The sequence below is a fragment of the Syngnathus leptorhynchus genome, chromosome 2, assembly GCF_054491065.1.
Source record: "Syngnathus leptorhynchus isolate UIUO chromosome 2, UIUO_Slep, whole genome shotgun sequence".
Lineage (NCBI taxonomy): Eukaryota > Metazoa > Chordata > Actinopteri > Syngnathiformes > Syngnathidae > Syngnathus > Syngnathus leptorhynchus.
Window position 1 is genome coordinate 18,707,546 of NC_141196.1, and position 23,174 is coordinate 18,730,719.

Consider the following 23,174-nt stretch of genomic DNA (forward strand, 5'->3'; position numbering starts at 1 on the left):
GAATTTCATGGAGATCAATTCGGAAAATATATCACACTTTGATCGTGAAATTAAGTTGAGTAGTGGATCCGGAGGTTATGCTTATCATCACCAACAATATGTGCACCGCTCATCTAATTCTACTTTGAAGGAGCATGTTTTAATTTTGCCCTCTGTTTTCAAATAATCCAATAAAAGTAATATGATCAGAATACCGTGCTTAAATCTGAATGTATGTTTAGACCTTGTGTATCAAAAGAAAAGCAAATGCGTGTTGACTAGCGTTCCCCAGATGAGAATATTTGGATATTTTCAGAGGCCATGACCTCTGAACTGTGACATGGACTTGGTAACCAGTTGACTAACGCCATGCCTTTTACGATTTAAAGGGGAAGTCATGTCAAAAATGTACTTTACAGGAATATTTGCCATGTGCCACCACAGTCAGGACTCACACGTTTTCTGGGTTCATGTGATATTCGCAAGCTGAGCCCTTCGGCACTGTGATGTCATTTTCAGTCCACAGGAAGTGGCAAAATACTTAATCTATCATGATTGTTCCGAGTGTCCCCCTCCCTACTCGTGCAATGGACTATTCCATCATTTTACCATACAATTGCAGACTTGAATCAGAAAGAGGTAAGAATTTTCTTTTTTAACCTTTTTTGCAGTGATGCTGAATATGCATAACAGACTACAAATAAAGGCCAGATGTTCTTGCCAGTTGCAGTAACATTGCTGTCAGTGTCAGCTGAGGAGGATGAAGTAGGGATAAAGAGACTCAGATGAGTGACAGTTTTTATCAAGAAGATTTGAGTATTAAAGTGTCCGAAATGCTCAAAATCACCCCTGTTGAAAAATGGATGTAACGTTCTTACGCCATCACATTCCTTCGTGTGTGTGTGTGTGTGTGTGTGTGTGTGTGTGTGTGTGTGTGTGTGTGTGTGTGCAATCATTACTTGAACTAAAGTAGGCAGGTGCATAAATTTGGGCACCCAACAGAAAAATCCTCCTTTTGCAGAAATAACAACCTCTAAACACTTCCTATAGCTTCCAATGAGAGTCTGGATTCTGGTTTAAGGTATTTTGACCATTCTTATTGATAAAATATCTCCAGTTCAGTCAGGTTGGATGGTTTCTGAGCATGAACAGCCCAGTTTAAATCACACCACAGATGCACATATATGTGCTCAAAGCTTGAGCTTTACTAGAATATATCCCACTGGGTCATCCCGGGACTTTCCATGCAACGACAACAGGCACCAGCCTCCACCTAGCTCTCAAGTTAGCAGGCTTCCGGGGCATATCTTAGCCCGGCGGACGGGCTCACCAATCACCTTCTCGCATTTGGGATTTTAAATGACATCACCCAGATGTGTAAATTTTTGCATCCATTGAAAATGCATTGTTGAAGAGTGAGCATAGCTTGCTAGCTAACTTGCATGCCGTGATTGTAGGAATGGGCCTAGTAAATAATTATAAAGTAACTCGCAGTTGCACCACTAAAGCGGACAAAGGCGTTCAAGTGAGTCACTTGAATTGGCACCTCCTGAAAAATAAGGCAAAACGAAATGGTGAAAAACAGTTTCATATTATATCTTCACAATTTGTAACCTCATAATTCTCAGTCTGGACAATAATTACCTTTAGATGTGTAATGTATCCGATAACAAATCTCTGAATTCACATTATTGTTCTTATAAATGACAGTGAAAGTGTTGAGAGCATTCACGTTAACCAGATAACAATGATCATGATGATGCTGTTGATGAGGAATATTCCAAATCTTTGCAATGGCTACATTTTGCGCTTCCAAACGACTAAATAAGCCCCAGACTGTAAGTGAACTTCTCATCAGGTAAGCACTGCATGCAAGTCTGTGCGGTCCACTGTGACGGGATTCCCCCTCCCATGAATATAAGGACAGAAACCCACTGAGCTTCAGTCTGTTCAATTCACCTGTAGGGCGCCCATCCGGCGCTAGGACCCAGAGTGCGCGATTCTCATCTCCAGCTGCTGCAGACCCAAAGCTCGGGCAATAAGCGAAGATCGCGAGGACAAGCAACAACAATAACAACAAAAACATTTTCGGAGGAAATACCACCTCTTTTTATCCTTAACAGAGTAGCAACCTCAGCGGGACCCCCGGCTCAGAACCCCCACCCTCCCCTCGCTCCACACGGACGAAGGCTCGCTTGTTGCGCTGTGCACACGCAGGCTTTGCGGCTGCACACAGCTCGGAGCGCCAAGGTAAGAAGACGGCGCAATAGCGTGCGATTACTAATAACAAAGGCGTTACGGGGAGGGGAGGGGGACGCACGCTGCACAAGGAGTACGAGGACGAGCCCAAACTCTGCCAAACTTTGACCTGGATGTGTTTTTATTGTCGTCGTCACCCCGGTTTTTATCTTCTCCCCGGCGACGTCTCGCTGCTATCCCGCGGCATTGTGTGGAGGGCTCTCACACACGAGCAAGTTGGGATGACACGGCGTGTGTCTGCAAAAGCAAATGCATTTGGAGGTACGCGGTTAGGTTAGGGGGCGGGGAGGGGGTACCCAAAACTAAACGAGAAGTGATGCATTCAGGTGCCTAATGCATGTCGACGAGCAATGCATTATTAACCCCGGCGAATATGAACATCAAGATCCCTTTATGATGTATTTAATGACTTGGGCCAAAATGGATACCCACATGCCCCGCTCCAGGTGAACTTAGACGGGACATCCTCGTTTGGTGAAGCCATGGCGGCCTAAAATAGTCTCCCAAGAAGAGGGGGGGGGGGGGGCGTACTTTGAAGGCGAGTGTCTTGTCCCTTAAACACAAACAGGCCTTGGCAATAAACACCATTAACGCTGAATGCGTTATTTTTATTTATTTATTTATTTTTGCACTTCCGAATTTGTTATCCGACGCCGAGTCACAGGTTCGCCCAAGCCCCGGAGTGGGCGCGCACTACCGGGAAGAGTGCTGCCGCTTGCCCCGGTCCGTGGCAGCGGAGCGCTTGATCCGTAGTGTGTGTGTGTGCGTGTGCGCGTGTGTGCGTGCGCTTGTGTTTGCGTGAGTGTGTCCGTGCGTGCGTGAGAGCGTGTGTGTTTGCGCGCGCGTGTGTGTGTCACTCCCGAGGCTTCCACCGTGCTCCGTTTTTCTGTGCCCGTCGCCCTCTCCCCTTTTCGTTTCGTTTCGTTTCCAAATGCCCCTTCTTGTTTAGTTTGATCATCAAAGCGATGGTTGCCATGTTCACATTGAGCAATCTGTTAGCGATGTGGCCGCCTGTGCGCAGCCATTACTAGGCGAATGGCGAAGGGCATGTCGGAAAGGCTCCCACATGCCGATGATCCACGCAGCCAAATAGTTTCAGGCCGGACCGCTGGCTTGAGCATTGCCTCCCTCCCGCCACCAACTGCACCGCCTGACACCAGGCTGGATGCGAAAAGGAAGCAAGACACCGTACATTTACACAGTCTGTGTATTTTTCTAGTTCCTCACTAGCACAAGTGTTGAGAAAAGTAGCAAATAACTGATCCAGCCAGGCCTTTGGTGTAATAAGACAAGTGGCCTAATTACAGCGAGGGCTGCTTAACTACCGAGACAAAATGTGATTATGGAGAAAGATGAATGCATGGGCATACATAGTGCTAATGCCTGTGTTCATTATGATTACATTATTATTATTATTTTGGGTGGGTGTGCAGGGGGAAGGGACACAACCTGCTAGTGCAACTTTTCTCTCCAGGTGTGTGTTGTGAACTTGCCGTCACAAGCAAATGAGCAATCGAAAGTCATCCCCTTTCAAAGATGATAATTCCCACTTTAGACTTTTTATGCAAGGGTAGCACATCTGACACATCGTTATAAGGTTTGAATCACTCATTTGGTTTCAAGATCTGGTGCGAATCTGAATTTCAGAAAGAAAACAATTAAAATGATGTGACGCAGATCGATAAACCTCGTTTTGCAATCCCCCACCTTTTAGTGATTCGTAAAACAAAACATGAGTAATTGATACCTTCTTTAGCTGTCTAACTATGGGCTACCACAAACGATTACCCCAAAACATTTAGATATAATTTGAAACTCACCTTACAACACAAACGGATTAAAGGTGGGTTGCTTTTGAAAAAATAAAAATGCACTTCACGTGGTGAAGGTGAAGACTCTCCATAAATTCCAGGAACAACCCAGACTAAACTTAATTGCTCTCGAATGTGCAAAGCTCATTTTCAAGTTAAAAATGGGTATGTAAATGAAATATCTTGCCCAAGCGTTATAATTTTACCCAACAAGTGTGAATCCCACAAAAAGGCCTTTTTTTGGGAGCTGACTAAATTTGGGATAGGCTGATTAAAATCGAGCTTTTCCACTCGCAGCCAAATCACTTCTGGGAGACGCAACATTTCCATCGTTCCTTTTCAGATGTTTCAATGTGACATTTTCCCTACATTAACGAGCCAAAGCCCAAAAACATGGTGCACTATGCACAACATAAGATAAAATTGTAAAATCTAAAATGGGGTAATGCCATGCATATCCATGCTATTAACATTTTCAATGATTATTTCATATGTAGTGTCCTTACACTGCATTATTTAAGCATTCCAAAAAACATTTCCTCTGTCATTCATTGATCTATATAACTGGTTAAACAGAAAATCTAAGCCGCAACAATGTGTTGATTGTATTGTATTTATTCGTGACAGTTGGCAGTCTGGTAGAATTGGGCTGCATCATACTGAAGAGATGCTTCTCATGCACTCAAAAAGGGCCACAATTTTTTTTCTTCACGAGTCCATATATTGAAGTCGGTCACTTTGACCTTAAAAACACAATATCCTTTTTATGTCAAACAGCAAAAGCTCTTATTTTGCCGTACCAAACTTATCATAATACCTCACAAACACAATTTGCTGTGTCAGTGGACTCATTTGCACCAAATCCAAAGCTTTCACCCAGCGAACCACCGAAATATCACTAGTGCATATCGTGCAGTTATTTTTAGTCATCACCCCTTGTTAGTAGCCCAAATGCGTGACGCTAATTGTTACTGTTGTTTTGAGGCTTGTGCTCCAACGGCTTCTTTGCGCAAAAGGCTGTAAATGAATGAGAAACTGAATTTGTGACTTTGTTTCCAAAAGCCCTTTGACAAGCAAGATATTATAAATAATATATATTGGAATTTTTTGGTCGGCTCTGGCCTTCTTATGTGGAGTTTGCATGTTCTCCCCGTGCCTGCATGGACTTATTCCGGTTTCTTCCCACATTACAAAAATATTGAGCCCAAGCACAAGCTTTCTCGCTCCCACCAAATTGCCCCTAGGTGTGAGTACAAGTGCAAATGGTTGTTTGTCTATGTGTGCCCTGCCATTGGGTAGCAACCAGTGCAGGGTGTCCCTCGCCTGAACGTCAGCTGGGATAGGCTCCAGCGCGCCCGCGACCCTCGTGAGGAGAAGTGAGTTAGACAATGGATGGATAGATGAAATTTGGGGTCTGTGGCGTTCCACATCTGAGTTTGATGAACAAACGCATTTGAAACTCTAGTGGGATTTTTATCCAAACAAACATTTGGAGTAAACTGCTTGAGGTTTGACAGCGCCAGTGTAAAAGGTGGATCGATGCTTGTTTTTGAAGTGTCTTCTTTAAATCAGTGTTTCTTGGATCCATAACCAAAGCAAGTCACAGTTGACATGTTTAGTGTTAATTGTCAAGCTGGCGCATGCGTTCCAAATCATGTTATTTGTTATTTATTGTAAGATGATGTGTCAATACTTAAAATAACTTAACATGCTTGTTATGGGATGTGGGATGAAATATGGATGATGAAAACCCAACACAAGGACAGGGAATGATGCAAACTCCACACAGGAAGATTCAAACCCAGAACCTCAGAGCTGTGAGGCAGATGTACATAACAAATCACCATGCTGCTGCATGTAACCAAATTTCTGATTTGAGATCAGAGCTGAAAAAGTATGACAAAAGTACACAATAACAGTCGCGGGTGAATCTGGTTGGATTTCAGTGAATTTAAAGCTGGTGACATCAAGTTACAATTTACGTTTGGAAAGCCTTCGTAAAACGCGCATGTGCTCTTTTCCTTCCCCCCCCCAAACACACTTGCTTCCTTATCTTCACCAACGAACCTGTCCCAGACTTTATTTCCTCGATTTATTACATTTCCCTTTGGCTTCCTGTCAAAACTCTTCGCTTTTGAATGACAGTTTAAGCCTTGGTGACCTGCTCACATAAAGACTTTTTCCCCTTCAGTTATTGACTCGCACCACCAACACCGCCGCCGTTACACTGTGGTCGCGATCCCCCCTCGTGCCTCCTGAAGCGGCTGTGACACCGCGGTGCATGCCGGTACCCGTAGTCCTCATCCCTCCCTGCTCTCCCAGCGTCTAATCCTGGGCGTGGATCGCCGAGCACTACATTTCCCATAGGCATCCCCCCCCCCCTCACTCGCTTTCTCGCTCCCACCAGACTGGAGATACGGAACGGACAGTCTTGACGACCCCCCCTCCCCTTCTCCCTCCCTAAGCACCCCCCCTCCCCGGACTTTGAGAACCAAAAACCGTCGAGGTTAGTGAAGAGACGCGGACCGCCGGAGGCCCGGGAGGCAGCCGCGGAACGGAGCCGTCCTCCGTGCAACGTTCACGCACCATCCGGGTGAGCGGGGCTGCTCGTGTCATTGGACATCTTTTATGTGGCGACTCAGAAGGGGAGAGAGGAAAAATAAGGTGGAGGGGAGGGGGTGGTGCGTGTTGGGAGGGGGGGCAGTGGTGCTGGTAGCTGGCGGTTTCGTGGGGTCGGGGTCTACGTACGGAAGCCTTGCAAGTGGCGAGAGAAGACGGGACACCCGCCGCTGCTCCCGTCGCTCCGTGCTAGGTCGGCTGAGGATAAATAACAGCAGCCCGGCTCTGCGTGCGAGCCGGCGGGGGAGCCTCGGTCGCAGTCGCCACTGCCCGGCCGCGGAGTTGTCGGGCTCCGTCTTCTCCTCCTTCCTCCGTGACAGCGGTGACCGCTCCGGAACACAAGCTTGCGCATTAACTTGTGTCGCCCACCCCCCGGCGTCTGACTTTATCCCCCTTTGCCTTTCATATTGATTCTGTGCAGACAGGCGTTTGGGGGTATTGAATAGTTTTTTTGTTGTTGCTTTCCTTCATGTGGCATCTAAATGAGCCGTTTTGGAGGAAGTGGAGGGGGGGGGGGGGTGGAGTACGGAACCCCCCTTTGCTTCCACCACCCCCGTGTGGTTGCGGTGCTTCTCATCAGACTTGTGACTGATGGTCGCAGCATTAAAACGTTCCGATTGCACTTGCCCGCGCTCACTCGTCCTTCGTGCTGGACAGTGAAATCCGAAAGTAGGCTGCGAAGCTGCGCGCTGCATTCACAATAAACTGCATCGCTCAGTGTGTGCATCTGTTGGCCCACATAGAGCGAGGACAAGGAATGCACCGTCCAGTGGAGATGGTCTTTTGTGATTTTCTTACTTTATTGGCTCACTCCAATGTGTTGTATTTTTTTCCCTCTTGCCCCGAAAAAGGTTTCCTGCCTCGTTCTAGAACTGCTCCCTGAACTCACCCCTACTTGCTATTTGCTTACTTGTGCTGCTGTTTTCTCAAGTGTCTTCTTAAGAATGTTTTCCGACCTTTATTGAAACAAGGCACACATTTTACGTCAGTCAAAAACTTACAACACACCAACAACAACAAAAATGCCACAAAAAGTGAATACTGGGGATAAGGCATTTCGTGCCATCTAGTGTAAGAACATTCAGGGGGTTTCCTGGCTCAAATTGAGGCAGAGGTTGCACCGGTTGTGGTCATTAGCATGGCTCCAACAAACATTCACACTGAAGTGTTGTTTGCACGTGTACTTCATTGTTCATCGATATTTTGTTTTAATGAAAGAGCTTGTCGCTACCTCATCTTGAAAAATATTTGGCAATTTTATGATACTTCCTTGTTCAGCCAAAACATAAGGCATTTAATCCCCCGAGGAATGAGGTGGGCTTCGTTACAGAAGCAACAAGATGTATCTGTTTGAAAATGAACAGAATTTTTCACAGTTTTGGCAGTGACTTCTATGAGTTTTCGGTACATCCGTTGATGTGATACTACCGGTTAGAAATCACTATTCAAATGTGATTGTTTGCTATTCTGCTTAACATTCTGACAATCTGCACAAATCTGTTCACTTTCTATGCAAGGCTTCATTCATGCAGAGAGCCTCGAGGCTATCTGTTTGTCAAAATTTAATTGGGGACAGAAACATACCCCAATAAAGAGGCTAGTTTTTAAAGCAATTTTCTCCAGCCCTGCCCAGAGTCTGAATAATTCTGTATAGCGATATCTCTGTTAGTATGTGGACAAAAAATACGTTCCATATTCTCCTTCACAAATGTGGATGGCTTCAGTACAACATATGTAATGTAGACGAGTAGCGCCACTTTGAAACTTTGGACTTTTAAACATTCGATTTTGATTTACACGAGGATGGAACAGCACAGATATTCCTGTTTTGTGTGTAACACTTAAAAGTGGACAAACGTACAGCGTGCTGTTGTCTATTTGAAAATACAAGGCTCTCCTTGCTTTTATGCTCAGAAGCAATTTCGTAGAAAGGAAGTTCTATCATTCTGAATCAAACATTATATATGTGGTCCTGAATTGTTTTTCTCCTTGCAGCCTGTCATTGTATTTAAAGAAAAGCAGACTGACACAGCTACCCTTTGAAGCATGTTGTGCTAAAGAAACACCTATGCAGGTACGCATTATTTTTATTACGCAGCTATATGGGAGTATCTTATTCAATATGGCTGCTGGAACTCTCTCCTCTATTACCTAGGTGGATTCTTCACTAATGAATGTAGGGGATGGAGGCACGGTGAGCAGAGAGATCAGTGCTCCAAATAACGCGTCCATGAGCATGGTGGGAAATCCTCCCCAAACGCTGCCCCTCGAGTTTCGAGGCGACGTTACCCTCGGTCAGCAAAACAAGACCACTCCGACAACAGACTGTAAGACAGCGAGAGCCTGCGAGGACACCAGTAATTACAACCACAGCCCGGAGCTTTCTCCACCCCGGCAGCTCAACAATGAACCAATGTCGAGCTCAGCCCCCGCCGGCGCTGAGAAGAGGACAGACAAAAGAGCGGTAGAGGCCGCTAAAATCAAGGCCGACGGCGCGGGGGCCTTCCCCGCTCCTCAGCGATCGAGTGGCATAAAAGTCAGCCGGGAGGACTCGGCCAATCACAGCAAGAAATCGCATACGCAAACACCATCTGCTCCACCTGGTTTCCAGTGCTCCTTGTTCAAACCAGCCCAGCCAGTTGCCTTCCTGCCTTCCACTGAATTCTCCTCCCCCCTTTGCAAAATCACTCTCCCACCAGCATTGGGCCAAATTGCGGCTCTGAGAGAAGCCACCGCCAGCCAGGTTCCAAAAGACATTCAACCTCAAACCTCAGGTGTAGCAGGGACGCCTCTCATGCGGCCCTATCACTATCCCTTCTCCGTGGGCCGGACTCCGGCTTCCGAGAAAAAAGCCTCTAAACTTAAGGCCAACCACTCGTCCATCAAGAACGCCAAATCTGTCGGGGAGCATAAGTCCCTGGCCTCGGTGGTGACTTCGCCGGCCATCGCCCTCCCGCTACAGCACCCGTTGCTGAAATCCTCGCCACCGACCCACTACACGTTGTCGCCCACTGCCGCCATTTGCTGCGGCTCTGCACTGGCCAGCATCGCCTCGCAGAGTCGACTTCTTAACCACGTGGAAAAGAGCCTCAGCTTAGACAAGATCACCGTGGGCACTCTGAAAACAGAAGAGCATCGAGTAGCGGGCTCGCAGGAGCCGAGGGACCTACCCCTGGATTTGTCAGCCAAATCGAAACGTCCAAAATGCACAAATGACCCGCCGGTTTCGACAAAGAAGCCTCAAAAGAGCGAGTCAAATAAAACGGACTTTGTGAACTCAAAGAGGACGCATAGCGCAGCTGGGAAACACCCCATTTTACCCAATACGCACCGAAACGGATCCCATCAAAAGCAATCCATCCAGCCACAGAATCAACAGGTCTCTGATCTCAAGACGGCATGGAGCAAAGAACCTTCGCAAGAGCCCATTAAAAATATCCCAGGAACATACGTAGGTGTAGCAAGTCCCATACTGGCCTCTACGCTTCGAGGCAAAGATGGAAAAAGGACTTTTGCAGATGAGTTCCAGAGTTTTGCTAAGCAGGAGTTTATATCCATTATCGACCAAGGAGAACAAGTGACCTCGGGAGGAAAGAAGCTCACCCCGCTGAAGCAGAGTGTCAAGCACGCAAAAAACACGACGAGCCCAGCCATCACCAAGAACCGTCCGGCCAAAGGGGCCCTCATGACAGCCCTGTCGAGCGCCACCAACACGCATCTGAGGTCTGGCAAAGCAACGGGTCCTTACTCGGCGTGGCAACAGTCCTCTCATCCTCCCCACCAAGCATCCACGGCTCAGAGAAAAATCTCACCAGGTTCACCAACACCCAAAGGGAATGTGGAAAGTTCCAAGTTTCAGAGTCCATCCGTTCCTGCGGAGAATTCCTGGGAGAAACCGTCTCCGCTCTCTAACCTCGCGTCCATCGTGAAGCAGCAAGACGTCGAAACAAGTGCACCGGAAAGTGATGCTCACGCTGTGTCAAGAAAAGACAATGTTCTGACTCTTCTCAAAGAGACCCCGCCTAAACCGTCCTCTCCATATGAAGCCCCAGCATACTGGTCCACCGAAAAGTGGCCTGGAGGGGGCTTAACTCCATCCAGAAAAAAGCTGGAAAGGTTAAAGCCCTCTGAGATCTCGGAGAATAACGCAGAGCACTGCAGCCATCAGGGAGAACATAAACATGCTTTGTCCAAGCCCTTTGGACAGTCTCATAGCCTCAGAAGCAACGCATCAACAAATGGCAACAGGTTGGAGAGCAAACTAGCCCAGGTGTTAGAGGGGGAAGTCCTGAAAAAAGACAGCAAAGAGTCAGATGGTCCCCCGGATGAAAATCTGGGAGGTTTAGTTGCGTCCATTCTGTCAGGCCGAGGTGGCGAGAAGAAAACAAACGGAACCAAAGAGGAGTCGCCAACCAAAGCTGTTAAACAAAAGAAAGTTAGTCCCAAGAAGCTCTCAAAAGAGAAGTCGTTGGCAGAGTCGCCAAAGAAGACGTCAGGCGAGAAGGAAAAAGACGCGACACTCGTTTCCCGAAAGGTTAAGTATCTTTACATGTTTGCTTTTTATCATTGTATTACGCTACTCACCAAATGGTTTTGTTTGGGTGAACTCTGATCATGAACCTAAGATGCACCTTAACCTTCAAAAGATTGGCGGATGCTGGTCTCATGAAACTCAATTCATTTTGGAAAATGGATCCACATAGCAACACTTTACCATGTTCAGAAAATGACCTAGCCAAGGATTTGTTTTAATATCATTTCTTTTGGTGTTTCTGTTTTGGGCCTTGGCTTGTTTATATTTGGTTTTTGGTTTCTGCTGAGAATTTTTGTCATCAGCAGGATATGTCACAAAAATACGTAGAAGTGGATGTCCGTTCAATTTTGGATGGATCTGTGGTGAATTTTGCCTGTTGTGCAAAAATATACTGAAACATTCAACAGTTGAACATTCAAAACCGACAGCGGGAAGAATACGTGCATTCTAGGTTCATTCTGAAATTTAGCTTGAACTCCAAAATCTCTCATCATTTGTGGGTAGTGTGTGTCTGTGCCTGAATGTATGAAGTTGTCATTTGGATCCACAAATAACATTGATCACGTCCTCTGGGCCCTCCAGCAAATGAAACAAAAAACATCCGAACTGGAGCAACGACTTTGCCCACAGAGTAAAGAGCAGACAAAGACGAAGAAAGACGACGGACTCCACAACAAAACCGGTATGGTCTTTGTTCAGATTTAATTCCACTTAGGTTTGTGTTGGCTTTTATTCAGCTGCTAACTCTTACTCTTCAGGTCAATAAGCTGAGAATGCGAATGTTTCCGATGTGTCACCTGCACCTGTATGCACGGGCGCTGGTGGGAGAGTGACGTTCAAATGTGATTGAATCACTTACAGATGGTGGCAGCAGGCCCGACGGTGAAGAGACCCGTGCCTTGAAGTCCGCTGCGGCCACAAAGGAGGCCTCCGCTAAAGACGCCTCCTTCCCGAGGTTGAGGAGAGGACGGCGGCGTGCAGACGAGGCTAGACTGGACCTCTGGGGCTTTGCGACACCTTCCCCCCCTCCGCCGCCCCCGCCACCCCCTCAAAGGGCCCCTTCCCCCTCACCCCCACAGACGCCGGCCCGCCGTCCGAGAGGTAGGCCTCGCTCCAACCGACTGTCGGAGCGGGACGTCCGGGACAAGGGCAAGGGAGGCGACGCGGAAGACGATGCTCCAGCACATAAAAAGAGGAGGCACTGCCGTAACAGAAAGTACCAGACAGGGGACTACATCACAGAGAAGGACAAAGTGGAAGAAGAAGAGCACCTTGATGAGTCAGACGGTGGAGTTACAGCCGGTAGGTTTATCATTTACTTTTAAGAGGAGCATGCTTTGTTACCTGCCACCACATCAATCCATGAGGTTTCATTTAAGCGTCTATACCAAGGGTGGGCAAACTTATGTGTTCACATTTGACTTTTTACAATGGAGCTAGATCATTCTTGGATGATGTTTTTTTTCAAGGTCAAACCATAGTAGATGTCAAAGGGCAAGGGTCACCAACCATGCAAAATCCATTTTTTAAGCTTTTAGATACATTTTATTGTCTCCAGGATTGTAGAAAAGTTTCATCTAATCCCTCCATGTGCTGCGGAGATACTTTTGTAATCTGTTTGGGGGAGGTTTTTTTAATCCACTTAATTTCATCCATTCCCGATTACGTATTTTGAACAATTGAGTCACAGTCTTGGCAGCAGGACTGCCAAACAAGGTAATGGGTTTGGCCAAATTGTTTCACAAAACTGCCATCTTTATTCCTCGCAGCGAGACCAGTCTGTTAACAGTCATAACACTGTGATACGTTCATCTGAAGTCGTGGTTCTGCACGTTCGTCGCTTCCACTGTCCTCTCCCTCTGGGTCAGATTCTGGCTCAAACATGTATGGTTAAATGGACAAGACTTCTTCTGTTGACATCTTTTAATCAATCAAAAAAAGTTTCTGCACCGCAAGATAACTGTATCTCTGCTAACAAACTACAAATATGTCCAACCGCTTACATTGCGGGCTGCAGGGGACGGGGTTTGAAATATCTCATTTGCATTTAAAATGACCGCACCAAAACGACTCGCGCTCTGCCGCTTCTCAGAACGGGTTAAAGAGGGGCCCGTGATACTTTAATAACAAGGAATTCAGACAAAAGTGTTGCTGTTCCACTGTATATAGACCACCACTGAATGATTAAAATAAAAAAAGGAATCATTTATAAACCTATGTTCACTTAAAAACCTGTAAGCTAATTATTGGTTTACTGATTATTACTGATTACATGCTCACACACACACACACACACACACACACACACACACACACACACACACACACACACACACACACACACACACACACACACACACACACACACACACACCTACCTTTAGCTGAAGATGCCCACATAGTTATTAGTCAATGTTTCATCGTCCTTGTCCCGCGTGGGTGACTAAGCGCACCCCTCCCTCCCTCCCCCTGAATGCAACTGTTTACAATTTGGCTTCTATGGCTCAATTTACTGACTCAACGGCACATTTGAATAATGGTCTGAGTTCCCGACTAGAACACTGTTAAAAAGTGCCATTCGGTTATTCAGAGTGCACCAAAACCTCAGTGCCCGGTGCGTGCTGTAGCTGCTCCTCCAAACGACGACGCTGCGTCCAGTGCGTCAGGCAGGCCGGATGAAAGTAATGCAAGCATGAGCTGCTGCTGGTATGAATGGGTGAATATGAGACTTAGTAAAGCTCTTTGAGCACCATGCTGTCAATAAAAGTACAATATAAGTGCGCTCCATTTGCCATTTACGACTTGTACGCTATAAATAAATAAATAAATAAATAAATAAATAAATAAATAAAACTTTCCACCTTTTCTTCTCGGTTATGTGGTCACCGTTTTCCGTTCGATACACTTGGAGTTTTGTTCGGTAAAAAGTGAAAGAATGACCACATGCAGGATTTTCAAAGAATTATTAAAGAATTACTTGTTGATACTGTAACATTATTTATATATTTTCTATTTTTTTAAATATATTTTCACGAATCAGAAATGTATCTTTTGTTGTCTATCCATGCCAGCTGCATCTAGAATCTAGAGCAGTGGTTCTTAACCTTGTTGGAGGTACCGAATCCCACTAGTTTCATATGTGCATTCACCGAACTCCTCTTTAGTGAAAAATACAACAAAAAAAAATTCAAATTCAAGACAGAGATGGTACTGGTACACAAAATGAACTGTACATGAACATCACCGTGTTCAAAGAACAAAACCATCACAATGCATGAACTCACAACAAATAACATACATGCAAATCCGTGTGACTTCTGCTGTTACCTTTGCGAGACCAGTTCAGATATGCATCATCACAAATTTACACGATAAATCAGGTGTTCGGACCTCCACAGTGGAGGCTCTGCCGAACCCCTGAGACCGACTCACCGAACCCCTAGGGTTTGATCGAACCCAGGTTAAGAACCACTGGTCTAGAGTCAGTCTAGTTTCTCACCTGACGAATTGGGGCGCCTTGGAAAAAATTCTCAACTGTAAAGAGTCCCTGGAACCAAAAGGTTTTAAATGGTAACAAAATACAACCTGATCTTTGCAGATTCACAGAAGACTCAAAGTCCTGCCGCTTCCAGTCCAGAGCCGCCATCCCGAAGACCCTCCTTGACACGTTCGGGCTCGCTCCGCTATCAGGCTCGGGACACGTCGCCTGAGTCCAATGACAAGCCTTCTGGGAAGAGGAAGTTCAAAAGCAAACACTTGTGTGACAGCGATGAGCAAAAGGTGAGCTGCTTTGCTTCTAATTTCAACGAGACCTCGGAAGTCGAGTGCTACTGAACTTACACTTAGATACCTTTAAAAAACACACACACACACACACACACAGAGCAACTCAGTACACCAGTGGTTAACACGTGTGCCGTTCGAGGTTTCGAGTCTCGGCTCACGTCATCTTAGGAAGTTTTCATGTTCTCACCATACTGCCTGGGTTTTCTCCCGCATTCAAAAAAAGGCATGTTAAGTTCATTGAGTCTTCAAAATTGCCCATGGGGGTAAATAGTATGAGTGTGAATGATTGTTCACCATATCAAGCCGATATTTTGCTGTGGATACCGTGTCTCACCTCTGCAAGTCTACCTGAGGGAAAAAAGGTGTGAGAGAGCTGGGGTGGTGGTGGTGGTGGGGAGGATTTAGTATGTCCTCTTAATCAGATGATCTATGCAGTTTAATGGTTAATTTTTTTGTTAAAACTTTTGAATGTTTAGAATTGCTTAATGCTAACAGCGTATTATGTGGGACTCCATCGATGGGCTAACAAATCAGCATACAATGTTACAGTAATTCTAAAAACTTTTAAGCAAATACGACTATAACGAACATGGACACGTCCAAATATACCATACCTCAAAGTTCATATTCTCTATGCTCTGTAATGCTAACTAGCATGAGATATGTGTTGAGAACCGTCTCTGCCTCTTCTTCTTGCTGTTAATTATGCTGCATCTCTTCCAGTAAGTGTCCGTGCTTCCTGACATGTTTCAGCACAGCATGGTACTACATTGAAAACGCACTTTTCTAAATTCTGAATTGTCAAACTAATGCAAAAAAATAAATAAAAAAATGGATTGCTTAAAAATCTGCAATATAGCACCGGTGCAAATGATGAACTTCACTCTAGTGTGGGTTTACTCTACCTGTAAAGAGTAAAATGTATTTTTTCTATAGAAACTGAGGAAGGTTAATGTGAGAAAATAAAGCTGGTTGTCAAGGTTGTTTGGTATCAGAAGAAATAAAAGGTGAAAAAAAAATCAAGAACAAGAATGAACGTTGTTTTAATACTTTCATTGTTTTTTGCTTTTTCTGTAGGCAAATGGGAAAAATCAATTAAAGTGAATTGGATTTTATTAATTAGAAAATTACAATTCAAAATTGGTGAAAACAATTAAGTCACATAAAAATGGCGCAAATCAAATCTTTATGTATTACCATTACCATCTGATGAATACCAAATCATAATGAGGGCAAATTTCTCCCTTCTCTCCACTGTGAAGCAAATAAAATCAAATGAAATAACACATAAAACAACAAATAAAATAACATGATTGTTCTTAACATGAGGACCAAAGTTGCTGTTGGAACTATTATTTTTATTGTTGTTATGAAAGAAATTTCCAAATAATTAAGTAGTTGCCAAGTAATTATCCTTGATGACACCAACAATATATTTAAATTGAAGCCAAGTCACTGCTCTTGCTTGCTTGTATTGCTGACACACGTACTTAAAAATAAAAGCAGCACATCCTTGATATTGCAGTTTGACTTCCCAAAGGTCAACTTAGGTTACATTCCAAGTCCCGCTTTACGTTTGTATTTCTCAATGCAGCTGTTTGATGAATACAGTATGTAATCCAACAGTGCCCCCAGGTGGCTCAATGTCTGTCTTTTTTAATCCGTCTATTTCTTTGTTACCTATTGAACGAAATCACAATGCATTCCATTTGACTTGAGTCATCACTCTCCTTTTAGACGAAGACCAAGCGTGGCAGCTTGGGCAAACGCGGCGTCCCCGCAGCTCTGGATGAGGACGCAATCACAGAGAACAGCAGCCCCCCGCCCCTCGCCAAGAGCGTGCCCTCCTCTCCGTCTAGCAAAAGGAGCTCGTCAGGGAAAAACAGCAGCCCGGAGACTCCTGCCAAACGTCCAATTCCTCCGGAGGTGCGACGGCTGATCGTCAATAAAAACGCTGGGGAAACGTTGCTGCAACGCGCCGCCCGTTTGGGCTATCAGGTAAAAAGCTCTTTCAATTAAATGTTAAGTCAACCAGTAATTTTACCTTCTTTGGGGGGGTTGTTTTATCAGGAAGTGGTGCAGTACTGTCTAGACAAAGACATCAGGGAGGTGAATCGGCGAGACAATGCGGGCTACACGGCTCTCCACGAGGCGTCCTCTCGTGGCTGGACTCAGATTGTACAGATGTTGCTCAAACATGGCGCTGATGTTAACTGCAGTGCTCAGGATGGAACACGGTAAGAAAAGGAAATGGACAGTATTCTCCGCATCTTATAGTTTATACCTCATTACTATAAATGTTAAAAAAAGAAAAAAAAAAACACCCTCACATGTTAACATGTCAATTGTATTACGCAGCATTCAAGCCTAAATATAAGGCCGGCACAAACTGAGGTGACATCACACGTGGGTGAACAAATATGCTCGCTAGCATTTTGCACAATTTTACAGCCCCCCAAAAAATGTAATGGTATACAGATTTACTGTAACGAACGGCAAAACCATTATCGATTTGAGGCAAGAGGTTTGAGGTCACTAAGAGTCAACTGCGTTACTGCATATTAACGGGCAGATGAAATTTCATTTGTTGTCCTTCTTCAACTTAATGCTCACATTTTGGTGTTAGTGTGAGACTGAATATTTTGCATAATATGTTTTTACATCATATCCATTTTTGATTGTTTTCATCCCCGACAGGCCACTTCATGACGCGGTGGCTAGCGACAACCTTCCCATCGTCTGGCTGCTCCTGAACCACGGCGCAGACCCGACTCTGGCCACCTACTCGGGACACACGCCGGTCAAACTGGCACACAGCATCACCATGAAGACCTTCCTCACGGGTGAGCGTCACCAGGCTTCTGCTTCACTCTGATGACTTTTCAGGTTTATTAAAGGAATGCACCTTTAACCACATGAAACAAAAGCTAATTGAAGGCTGTTAAAATGTTGGACAATCGCATATGAAAAATCAGACATTAGCATCACTGCATCCCACATTAACCTTTTTTAAGCCATCAGAAGTATTTTCTGTTGCATCTTGTCATTATTTGCAATATAATTATTCCTTCCAGATGAACTTCAATTACTTTTCATCGGGAAATTTCTCTAATTTGCTCGTTTGTGATTGGCAGTCAATGCTGGGTTCTATAAGGCAGCATTTACCAATTTATTGAGCCAAACAGAATTTTCATGTGAAATATCTCATGTTGCACCACCCAAGACAATTTTAACAAGGAGCATATCTACTGAAATAATAATGATCTCATCTCTATTTTCACACTCTCAATTTCCAAAAGTACTTGCGCCGTAAGAAATCTGACCTTATTTAGTTGAACACAAAACTACTTTCATATTCTGCTGAACAACTGACAACATCTGCATACATTGATTTGTTGTGCCGTTTGTCAGCTTGAGTACTGTATATTGGATATAAGCTGCAAACTATTTTTAGCTAGTTGTTAGCGTCAGGATCTCAACAAGCTGTGTTAGCAAGCGTTAACAACAGCTAATGGGCTGATATCGTATTCAAATGATGGATAGATACCGCTGGATGGACATTGAAAGGGAAAGTGCTGACATTTTTTTTTATCTAGCAAATTAGTTTAGTGATGTGTTGAAGCAGTGTGCCAACTCGAGCCCAATCATCACATGAAGTTCCGAACAAAATGGCTCATTTTAACCACCGTGACGTGAATGAATTGCATGATGAAATCAAACCTCTTGTCAGTCATGTGGCCCGCCGTTAGGGTTCACCATGGACTGGTTTCCAACCAATTGCAGGGCATATAGTATAGACAAACAACCATTAACACATTGACAGCGATGCACAATTTAGTCATCAGTGAACAAAAGGTCCAAATTCGGGGATAGTAGTTGTTTAATGTACAGTATACTAACCGTATGTATGTGAGGTAATAGCCATCAGTGACATCAGTGTTGCCACCGTTGTTTTCGCAGAGTATTTCACCGACCTGGAAGGGCGCGGTGAGCAGGATCCCACCTTGTATTGGGACTTCTACAGCAGCTCCTTGTTCGGTAAGTTCTCTACCAATGTTGAAAAACAGGAAAACGCTCCCGTTTGGCGGTTTGACGCACCTTCATCCTCGGAGAGGAAAACAAGTCGGGGCACGCAGGAGTAGGAATCATGCGCAAAGAATGTTGAGACAATTAAAATGTTTTAATTTTCACAAAAGTAGAGGGAAAGAAATTTGGTCTGTTTTTTGTTTCTGTCTTTTCACAAGTTAGCAAAAACCACTGCACTAACCACTTTTAATATTTAAAAGGAAAAAATCTGAGCTCCAATGGAAAGGGTACAACACGATCGCGGGTTGTGTTGCTACTTTTTCTGATTGAATCGAATTCAGAGTGTTCCATCATGTTTTGGGGGAATTGCGACTCGAGGCCTCCACCCCACTCCCCTTTTATTTTTATTTTTTTAATCATCATCCAACACTTGTCTCCCACGCAGAGACAGGTGAAGAGCCCTGCTGGGATTTTTTGCTGTCGGAGAAGAGCCAGGAGTCTGCGGAGGGCGAGAGCGTGAATGCCGACGGGGAAACTAACAAAGACAGCCTGGTGTTCGAGTTCTCCTCAGAGCCCCTTTTGCCCTGCTACCATGTGCAGGTGTCTGTAACACAGGGGTGAGTTAACACAGCTCTTTTAAAGTGGTTTAGGGAAATAAAAATGAAATAAACAAAATGCAAAAACCTTCAAGTTGAACATGAATAAATATAGCCATTTTTTGCAAGGAGAGAAATATTTTTTCTGTGGAAAAAAGAAATTGCCCAGCGCATTTTTTTTTCTTCAACTTTTCTTGCTGTCTTGGTTGTCGTCCATGCAGCTTTTGCAACTGGTTCCTGCTGGCAGACGTGCTGAAGCGTCTGAAGATGTCTGCGCGGATCTTCCGTTCCCGCCACCCTCACTTGGAAGTGGCCAGCCTGCCTCGCACCGAGCTCAGCCGGCAAGTTCTCGTTAGTCAGGTGGGCTTGCCTCCGGATTCCCCCAGCAAGGACAAAGAGGAGGATGAGGAGGACATGGATGAGGAGGGGGGAAACGAGGAGGAGGATGGGCTGGTGGATTTGGTGCGGTGCGTTCCAGACCTTCAGAGACTGCTGGGCTCTTCCATTCACATCCTGCAAGATGATGCCGAGGAGGAGGACGAGGAAGAGGAGAAGCCGCAAGGTCGGTAGCCCCCCCGCAAACGACAAACTCGAACACCTCCGTCCAAGCACTCACTTTTCAGGTTTTGAACTTGCCTCGACTCGAGGCTTTTCAAGAGAAGTTGGTGGTCCGCGGAGAAAAGACCGCCGCACAATAGTCAGACATTGTTCCCCCGCCCCCCTTTCCCAAATGCCTTTACTCTCCTCACCTCTTCCTCATTCTCTCTGTGGTGGATGGACCTCAAAGCTGCAATGACACAGCCCCCCAACCTTCCCTCGCGGAATTACTTTTTTTGGGGACTTTTCAGGGGCGGACACGTGCGGCCGTGTTCTTTGCATCCGTTGACACCTCGTTTTGTCGTGCTTTATTTAATATTCCTTAATATATTTGACCTCTTGTGTATGTATGAAAAGTTGCTTTGTATGGTCGGTGCTTCACGTACTTATTAGGATCCCTTTATTCCACCCGACTTTGGTTTGAGAACAGTATTTGAGCAAGCGAAAGTACAGTTTTATTGTACTGGTGCTATAATAGATTTTTTTTTTTTTTTTTTCTGTGTGTATTGACAATCAAGGAAGTTTTGGTTTGGAGTCACAAACTTAATAAAAAACCGAAAAGAAAAAAAGATATTTAAGAGGCGTAAAGGTGGAGTTGTGTTGAATGGGGGAAAAACAAAGAGTGTGTTATGAGAGACTTTAATTTGATTCTTTTATAAGGAATTAAAAATAAAGCATGGTTATAAATCATACTTTTATTTTTTTTATGTATTGTTTAGCAGGTTGGCTCACCAAACTTTTAAACTGCTAAAAGATACTAAATAGAAATACTGAATAAAAAAACTGGCCAACAAATGTTCACTAAATCTTTTCATCAGAAATGGAAATAAGCTTTTCTCAATATATTTTTTTGTGCTGATTCAGAATCTGCTCTCCTTTTTTTCCTCTAGTGAGCTCATCACATTTGAATAATATTAACAATAATAATAATTAGACCTATATAGACACGCAAGTGTAATTTGGAAGTGCCCTAGTTGGTTAGCACGACCTCCGCACAGTTCCAATTTCACAGTTTGCATGTTCTCCCCATGCTTATGAGGGCTTTTTCTGCATACGCTGGGTTCCTCCCACATTTCCTAAACATGCATGTTGTTTGAAATCATCCATCCCCGTACGTACCTGGCAACCCGTTTACACCACCTCTCATCAAAGGTCAGCTCGGCTCAGCACACCCACGACCCTGAAGATGAGCGCAATTAAAAAAAGCGAAAGTAGAAATAATCAGAAGAGGAAACTTGTGAAATTATTTATATGCTGTGACAAACGAAAATAAAATAAACTGCAATATATTTTGTTTTGATTTAAAATGTTGAAAATGTTAGTTTTTTTTTTCTTCTTATCTGGTAAAACAATCAAGCTTAATGGTATTAATAGTTTTGTTTCCAACAGAAATGATGTAAACTGGAACATTCTAAAATGTCTAACTTTATTTTTGAGCATTTACTCATATTTTTTAATTCCTTTATTGAAAAGAAAATAATTATTATTCTAGTCTTCGTCATCTAGTCTTATGGTGAGAAAAATAGATGAAATAAAAGACGAACAGCAACAAGGAAAAGCAGGTTGAAACTACATTACTTGAGCTCCTTCTAATAAAATACTGTAATCCTAAATGATTTGATTATCATAGGTGGATAACTGTGAAACTACAACAAATTATGTTTTGCTTTTTTTTCTCCACTAGAGTGAGCCAATATCAAAGCTTTTTCCACCACCTTCCATTCTCATGACTAAAATGCATTTTGAGCCTCTAAATTCTTCACAGTGGTTACAATTATCACCACATAATTAAATGTACACACATAGGCAATCAAAAGGTACTGTGACGGGTTCTAAGGAATGAAGGGATTTTTCTCTGCATTCGTACAATCTTGGCTATGCTTCAAAAAAACAAAAGGGGATGGTTGCATGCAGGCTAGATGTTGCATCATGTGAGATGTTGCAAATGGGCTTTTTCTTGCCTGATGAGCAGCTGAGCCAGAAGAGGTTGAGCCACACTGATGAAATACACCACATGGATTGCCCACTCTTCAACTTTTCTAAGGTGGTCAAGTGATTTTCAGTTTGACTGCACAACTTGACATGCCAAGGTATTTTCACGTACTACTCAGGTGAGACATTGTTAAAAACGACACAAGAAAGACATTTAAAGACTTATTGATCAATTTTGGAATGGGCGAGTACCGACACCAGGTATCATTATCGGCTCGATACCGGTATCGGGTACTCGTGGAGGCTGACGATTCAAATTACTGATACTCAAGGTAAATATAAGAAAATCTGATTAAATCATCCTAAGAAGTACAGTCGCAGTTTAACACATCTGTGAGTTATCTGTATCAGATAGAAAAGTCTCATAATCTTTGTCCACATGTCAGATAAATACTCAAAAGAGGGAATACTGTGGTACACAACATCCCTAGTATTCAAGTGTGATTCACCTGCTGAGGCCATCAACTTGTCTTTTAATGCTTCAAGAATGGGTCAGGAAGGTGACCACAGTTTGACCTTTTGGTGTGAAACTGTGATGTTGACATATTTACAGATGAGCCATGCCTATCTTGGCTCCATGAAACTCTTGAACCTGAACAAATGACATTGGAAAGGTATTTAATGTATGATTTTGATCCAAGGCTCAACATTTTAATCTATCTATATAAACAGAATTTGATGATTTCAGCATGTTGAGAAAATGTTGCTAGGGAAAGGAAATCAAAAGCTTTCAAACACTGATACTTTTGGCAACACTAGTTATTTAGCCTCTCGGTGACAAAGTATGATGTTGAGATATTTCCGTGCATGGCACAGACGTGACATACCCGTCTATCCCCTTCACCGGGCCCCAATGTACAGTTGCATTTGAGTACACTGTAACCGCATGGACTTCCTCCCACACCCCTCCCCTCCCCTCACACAAAAGGTTACAGGAGTTCATACACATCTTTATCTTCTCGCATTGATTACATG

General features: G+C 44.2%; 1 protein-coding gene across 2 annotated transcripts; it reads left to right on the forward strand.

Moving 5' to 3' along the window:
- The first annotated feature begins 2,003 nt into the window (after nucleotides 1-2,003).
- bcorl1 (BCL6 corepressor-like 1) lies at nucleotides 2,004-21,424 on the forward strand. 2 transcript variants are annotated; one of them, XM_085905695.1, is made up of 12 exons: nucleotides 2,004-2,229; nucleotides 8,664-8,742; nucleotides 8,824-11,202; nucleotides 11,785-11,884; nucleotides 12,064-12,504; nucleotides 14,801-14,982; nucleotides 16,726-16,986; nucleotides 17,059-17,225; nucleotides 17,686-17,831; nucleotides 18,949-19,026; nucleotides 19,460-19,631; nucleotides 19,832-21,424. In XM_085905695.1, exons 2-12 carry the CDS (start codon nucleotides 8,737-8,739, stop codon nucleotides 20,178-20,180), a joined length of 4,281 nt encoding a protein of 1,426 aa, XP_085761821.1. In that variant the 5' UTR covers nucleotides 2,004-2,229; nucleotides 8,664-8,736; the 3' UTR covers nucleotides 20,181-21,424. The 2 variants fall into 2 exon arrangements, with proteins under 2 accessions (XP_085761821.1, XP_085761823.1); XM_085905697.1 differs by lacking the exon at nucleotides 2,004-2,229 and adding an exon at nucleotides 6,512-6,642.
- Nucleotides 21,425-23,174: the final 1,750 nt, after the last annotated feature.